General features: G+C 37.6%; 1 protein-coding gene across 1 annotated transcript; it reads right to left on the reverse strand.

Annotated features, from left to right (window-relative positions):
• Positions 1-241: 241 nt before the first annotated feature.
• LOC109241860 (F-box protein At5g07670-like) lies at positions 242-3033 on the reverse strand. Its single transcript, XM_019408685.1, has 2 exons — positions 1591-3033; positions 242-969 (listed from the first exon to the last, which is right to left on the reverse strand). Exons 1-2 carry the CDS (start codon positions 2766-2768, stop codon positions 675-677), a joined length of 1473 nt encoding a protein of 490 aa, XP_019264230.1. The 5' UTR covers positions 2769-3033; the 3' UTR covers positions 242-674.
• Between the last annotated feature and the right edge of the window lie 4361 nt (positions 3034-7394).

The following is a 7394-nucleotide window of genomic DNA, read 5'->3' on the forward strand; positions in this document are numbered from 1 at the left end:
TCTCAATGGACATAAGTTGGGAGCAAAACTCAAAAGAATCCTCGAATATTACTTGGTAAAACTGTTTCTCAAACTGTGATATGAATTCCTTAGGATCATCTATAAATCTAAATACCGAGGAGGAAGTGCCAGATAACCAAAAATTCATTTTGAGATAGCATCATTGATGTAAAAAATTGTTCTGATTCTTGTCTCCTCAATGAATGACATGCTAGCTGCTATGGTTCACATCTACTCAGCATTCAGGCAATTGTTGATTGCAGCAATGGCGTAAAAGGTGCCAAAATTCTTTAAAGCATTTTAGATAGAAGAACCCCTTCTTAAGAGTTTCTGGGGTTCCAAGTTCCAACATGGATATATCATCGCACTCAGACGAATAAGAGACAGCTGAGATGGCTTAGCCAAATGCTCGTGAGGGTACAGAATCGAGCTCTATACATTAAAGTTAGGCCTCTTTCTCCATCTCTACCTGAGAAAGTGCCAAATCTTCCTAGTTCCCTAAATGACATACTAAAACAAGGCTACAAGTACAGATAATAACATCAAGGCCTCACTGCAGACGGTATTGGAGCAGCGTTAACACACTGGCTACTATCACCGATTAAGAGTTCTCCGTATGGATAATGAGGAGGTTTAAATCTAGTAGAGTTGTCTGAATGCATGAGGAAGCCAGTCTATGCACCAGGAAGTGACTTCCAGTCACACGTCTTTTTGAAAAATTTGTTGCCTCTTTTTCGCATGCAAGTTCCCACAAGACCAGCTGAAAGAAGAGATTTAGTGTCTGGTCTCCACTGCAAATCTTTTAGAGCGGAGAACAAGGAAGAGAGTGCTGGAGTGATTTCACTATCCTTTATATTGCCACATGAAATCACCTTGAGGCTCTGGATTTCCTTCCACGTAAAGAGTACAGACTCAAGGCCTTCAGTTGTGAGTAGTGAACAGCTTTCCAGGCAAAGAGACTTCACTCTCCTGTTGAAATTAACACCAAAATGAAGCTGTGATACCCAAATTCCAACATAAGGTTATTACTTATTTAGCTGATTACTGCCCCTATTCACGGGAATGCAAAACAAACATGATGCTAAATTGCCAGTCTGAGCAAATTCAGTGTGTAAAAGTAAAACTGGACCCTTTATAATCCAAGATAACATACTGTCACATGATAAATCAAGCATCAATAATGAATTGAAACATAACTGTCATGTCATCAATATTATGTGCTTTCTCTTGTGCAAGATCAAAGGGTGTACTTTTGAGAAAAGGTAAGGGTATTTTAATACTTAATAGCTGAAGCACCAAGAAGTTGCAATTATTGCAAAAGCATAAAAAACCCGCCTTAAGACCAATATATCCTTAACACAAATGCCCTAAACATGCAAACACTATCCCTTCATTTAGATGTCTATTATATAAGATGGGTACAGTGGAAGCTACACTACAAATTCATTTTTTTAAGTTAGAAGACTGCATTTCCAAGTCAAAAGCCTAAAGACAACAAGTTGTATGTCAAAATGCACAACAAAATGCTATTGCAGCAGCAAAGTTTTTGACGACAGCAAGCAAAGTAAGCTAGAACAGGACAACCAATACCTTAGAACACTGGCAAGGCTGAACATTTCATTATCCAGTCCCCAACAGTTCTGGAAAATAACCTCTCTAACATCTTGACAGAGTAGAAACAATGTTCTCAAGCTCTCCTTATTTCTCAATTGGCATTTCTCCAAATGTAATCTTTCAAGCGTCGGGCAAGGTCCCACATCTTCGTCAAACCATCCACATTCATCGATACTCTTACAAGAGAGAAACCTCAAAGTCTTCATATTTTCACAATAGGAAAGAGCAGACAACCAACCACCTTCCATCCTATGATCACGAAGAATCAACTCTTCGAGCATTTGACAACATTGCGCTATAGCCTTAATCCCTTCATAGCTCCCTTCACAACCACTCAACTCCAGCTTCACCAATCTCTTACACCCCTGAGCTAAAATAGTCAGTCCAATATCAGTAACCGAAGATTTATAAAACCCATCGACATTTCCAATCAATTTCAATATCTGCAAGTTCTGGCATGCTGCAATCCCCCGAAGAACATGATCATTACATCTATGCAACTCTAATACTTGCAAAGTTGGACATTCCTCAGCTACACTCAACAATCCCAATTCACTAGCATTTACCACCAATAATCTACGCAAATTCGGACACCCACTAGCTAAAATTCTCAATCCCCTATCAATCTCATCAGAAGGCAACACAAATCTTTCCTTAAAAAACCAATCTTTAGGGTCACTATTAGAATCCACATGAGAGGAAAGCAACTCGTGAGAGCAAAAAATACCTGAATTTCCGGGTGAAATGAGCGACCCATTAACCAAATCAACATGAATAAGATTCGGAAAGCGAATAAAAACCCGACCCGAAACAAGAAAATCCCAATCAAGAAGCTTAATGGAGCGGACAAGACGACCTTGGAGGTAGAGCCAGCGTTTAGATACAAGGGAATTGGAATTCCTTTGGGAATTGGGAAGCTTAGAGAGAATGTAAAGAAGTGTTTCATCAGAAAGAAGGGAAGTTGGATCAGAGACGAGCGACGGAAGAGTGAAATCTAGGGATTTGCGAAGTTGATGTGGTGAAGGGGAGGATGAACGGGATTGAAGGTGCATAGTAAAAAGGACATGATTGAGAGCTTTTTTGTTCTTCAACCATAGATCAGTCCAGCTTGGAGATGGTGACCTGAAATTTGGTTTCTCAGGTGAACACGACATTGTTTTCTCTCACTCAGTCTTATATTTTTGTCTTGCACATTTTGTTGTCAGCTAAAGTTGTATTTGCGAAATTACTCGTTTCTGCTAAGATCTGTAATACTACCACTACTTCATCTTCCTATTCTCTTGATTTCCTGTGAAGTGTTAAGCGAAAAAGCTTCGATATTTGAGTCTAACGGACTTCTAAGAAGTGGGGTCGGGTCGAGGTATCCAAGAATTTGAATTTGGGTAAATGGGGCCCACCACAGGAATTTTGGGCATTTTTCCCGTTTGAGAATGGGCCACTTCTACAAATGGAGTACAAGTTTGGGGGCATTCCCTTGTCTTTAGCTAACAAGCTAAAGTCCAAGATAAGGCTCCTTTCACTTCTGCAGAATTTTCAAAGAAGAATGGTTTAAAGAGGAATTTTCAGAAACCAAATTGTTTTAGTCATTATTAGTTTGTTATAGTTTTTATTTACTAAATTATTTCTTATAACTATGCTTTCAGTTGTTATAGATTGTATTCGATATATTTTCGCTATTGTATTCATGAATACAGTAGCAAAACTCGGCGGAAAACAGGGGAGTCCAGCTAAGCATAGAATGATTCGACTGTATTCACGAGCTGTATTCGTAATACAGTAACGGAATTTGCGAAAAAAAAGTTTTCAGTTGTTTAAAAACGGTAAGTGAATCAATTAACGCGACACACTCCTAATTTAACTCACCAAACTCAATTATAACACACAAAATTTGTATTTCCAGTTATAGAAAAAATTCTCAACCGAAAAACACACCAAATTCAGAGAAATCTTCAGAGATTCAATCAATCCTTTCTTTTTTTAGTGGTATCTTTAGTAAAATATTTTTTAGTGGTATCTTTACAAATATATTTATATATTGAAATTATATAATTACATCGAACACAGTTAAATACATAAAAATACATTGAAACATGGAGTATAACATGTCATCTATAGTGCAAAAATATATGAATACATACTGCAGATACATTTGAATACATATATGCATCTGAATACATAAATTATATTAATTAAAAAACATATGAATACATTCATGAAATACAGCTAGACAGTGAATATAATGAAATACATGGAATACAACTAGATACATTGAAATACACTGGAAAAAAATTAGTGAATACAATGAAATACATGGAATACAACGAGATACATTGAAATACAATATAAAAAAAAAGGTAACAGACTCTTCAAGGCAAAACATATACTTCTTTTTTTCTTTTGCCGTTTTATTTTCGCATTCCTTCACCTTATCGAAATCTTCTTCTTATAATCTCGTAGAATGAATTTGAATTAGTTGGACCGTGAATTTTGAATAACGAGTAGTTAAGCAAAAAATTCACTTCTCTACTTTCCAATCAAAATGGCGTGAAAGATGATGGATCTTAGAGCTTTTCAACTTCAACTGTTTTAGATCGTCACGTTTGGAAACCAAATGGTTTTCTAATGTAATCATCACTACAGAAAAAGAAGAAGGTATCGTCGGCCGGATGAGGGGGTTAGGGGTGACACAACAAAGAAGGGGGAAGTGGTCGCCAGTCGGATCTGTCGTTGGCGGAACATAACCCCTGCTAGGGTTTCTAAAACCAGGGGAAGAGAAAACCGGGGGAAAAAGAGAAGAAAGAAGAAAGAGAAAGGAGGAGAGAGGGAAGAGAGAGGGAGAGAGAAAAATAATACACAGCGTATTTAATGGCTTAAAGGTAGGAAGTCGCCACAAATAGATATTTTGCTATAAAAAATAAAATGTAGCTATAGAAGATAATTTTTTAAAAGGGTATTTATTTATAACAAATAAGGTATCAACCTTTGCTATAGGAGGTAAAATTTCCTTGTCTAAATTCTCGGGAAAGAATTGATGAAGCCCGTGAGAGTTGTACTGAATTGAGAAAAGGCAGTAGTTGAGTTAGCTAATAAGTTTATATTATTATAATTTATACTCCCTCCGTTTAAAAAGATTGGTATTACTACCTTATTTGTTTATGTTTATTTCAAAAGATTAGTGCATTCCTATATTTCTTTAATGAGAAGTTTTATAACCACAAAAATATTACGTCTTTTTTAATACCATACACTTCAAAAGTTTTATAATTAAACAAATATTATGGCATATTTAAGATTATAAATTTTAGAAATCTTCATATGTTAATTAAATTTTGTGTCAAGTCAAATTACGATAAACAAATTGAAATGAAGAAAATAGTTGAGTCCATTTGTTTCTACGTAGAAGTTCCTCCTATTTTGTAATTTTTCGTTTTACACTTTAGTTTGGCCCTTCTTTCACGTTTTTGCTGCTGGAAAGGTCTATTTGTACTGAAGCGCATTAGCCATTTGGAATGCATCAATAATTTATCCTCCGGAAAAGGGCCTGATATATTTTTCTACTTTGTTTTATTGTTAAATCATATCCCCCGTTATATTTTCCATCCAGATTTACCTCTACCGTTCATCGAAGTTCTATATTTGCCCCTATTTTAACGGCTGGGACACGTGACACATTTTAAGAGAAAGAACCAACCCAACTCATAAATTAACAAACCCGACCCTTTCCCTTGCCCCGCCTGACCCTGTACCATTTTTAACTTTATTAATATTTTATCCCCACCGCAAAAAACTTATTTGACTCTAGAAACACGTCCATCTAAAAAACAGAAGGGAACAAAAAAATGGGTTCCAGCTAGGGTTTTCGACAGTGGAGAAAATTCTAGATCTAAGGCTCTAGAGTCACAAAGGTGTTTTCTGTTATGAATCAAGCACAGTCCAATGTCACACAAGGAACTATTGGGCCGAAAAGAGCTATTGGGTCGAGATCAGGCAATAGGGCCACGTTAATTTGGGATCCAGGCTGAATAGGGGTGTAAGAACGGTTCTATTAAAAGGATTAGTGGTCTGTGATTTGGGGGATTACGCGTATTGTGATGTTGAATATGTTCTCTCTCATCTCTGCTCTGTATCACTGATTCCCTCATCCCCTTCAATATTGGACTCTGTTTCTCACCTCTTTCTTCTTATTAGTTCTTCTCCTTGTAATTCTGTTTAGTAAGGGCAATACTACAAGTGAGTTTACTTATGTGCGAATTGGTTATTTTTAGTATTCATTACATTGGTGCTTTCATCCATCGGACTCCAATGGAGGTACTAGATCGATTTAGTGGCAGCGGCACCCCAGAGAGTTGACTTTTTCGGGCCGAGCGGTACTTCACTTACCTTGGATTCGCCGAGAAGGATTGGTTACCTCTTCCTTCCTTTTACCTTGATGGTGAAGCTCTTAATTGGTTTAATTGGTTGTTCCGGAACAAGCAATTTTTCAATTGGGCGCATTTCAAAGGGAAATTGGCTCAGCATTTTCGACAGCAAAACAAAACATTTTCGGTGAGGCGTCTCGCTGATTCCTCACAGGTTAGTTTTAACTACATTAATCCTGTCTCTATAGTGTCACAATCAGCTCTAGTGTCTCCCTTTCCTGCTCCAAGCCTTCTTCCGAATTCATCAGCATTTGAATCGGCCTATGAAAATGTAAACTCGAAGGCGGACCACATGTTCGATAAATTGCCAGTGCAGTTTGAAACTATAGATTCCTTGACATTGATTACTAGCAGTAATACTGAGACTGAAAATCCTGAAGATATAGAAGCACCTCAAATTGGGAATGCAACAACAGTAGAGGTAGGGGAATTCGTACAGGAACCTATTGTCACTATTGATGATCAGGCGTTCGACAAAATTTTACACGCCGCAGTGAGCTCAAGCATTCATGATCTAATGCTATTATCCACGAGGGAGACAACTTTGTTACTACAGTATCCAAGGTGTACGACGATAGCTTATGCGCAAATGACAGCTTCCAAACCAAGGTACATAGTGAGGTGTTTGATGATACGACCGGATCGAATACTGGGGAGGAAGAAAATTCACAAGATACTACTGTTGCTCAGTTGTTTGACAAATCTCGTCAATGGGATACATCAGATCTTCTAGTTTTTACTAGCCAAGGAATTGTGTTGTCGAATGCGAGTGTGAGATTTGCTGTAATAGAATTTCCATTTGACGGTACACTATGGTTTGGCACAACTCCATGTTTGCGTAATTCTCTTGAAGATATTGGTGGGGTTAATCAAAATCAGGTGTCACTTTACCTTGACTTTGACTCACGCAGATGCAGTTGGGTTGATACTGGGCAAGAACGCGATCTTCCTTTGTTGTCTAAATCGAGAGTGCATGCTATGGAGGAGCAAATACAAGGAGTGCTCCGGGCAATTGCTGAAAGTTGCTCTAAGCAATCACCAAGTATTCGGGTCCATAAAAATGTTAGACTCTTGTTTGTGATGTTTGGTCTAGCTCATAAAGAAAAGTCTATTTTGTTGTATATTATTTTTGATCCTGGTGGGGTTAATACTTCTCTTTGTGCGGCGAGTGAGCAACTGCGCATTCGACTAGTGTACGACCTTACTATAGAACATTATGAAGCCACACAACATTACATATCGCTTCAACCCACAGAAACTACAATTTCTGCCATGTTACATGAGTGGAATATATTAGAACTGAGAAGTGCATATAAAGTGAAGCTTCAAGCAGTGGAAAGTCTTGGTTACCCATTTTTTGGT

Source organism: Nicotiana attenuata, unplaced genomic scaffold, assembly GCF_001879085.1.
Source record: "Nicotiana attenuata strain UT unplaced genomic scaffold, NIATTr2, whole genome shotgun sequence".
Classification (NCBI taxonomy): domain Eukaryota; kingdom Viridiplantae; phylum Streptophyta; class Magnoliopsida; order Solanales; family Solanaceae; genus Nicotiana; species Nicotiana attenuata.

What these genes read in the sequence shown, in the direction of transcription:
- LOC109241860 (XM_019408685.1), bottom strand. Translation starts at nt 2,768, where the DNA reads ATGTCGTGTTCACCTGAGAAACCAAATTTCAGGTCACCATCTCCAAGC. An exon ending in AGCCTTGCCAGTGTTCTAAG is followed by an intron (nt 970 to 1,590) that starts GTATTGGTTGTC and finishes TAATTTCAACAG; the next exon opens with GAGAGTGAAGTCTCTTTGCC.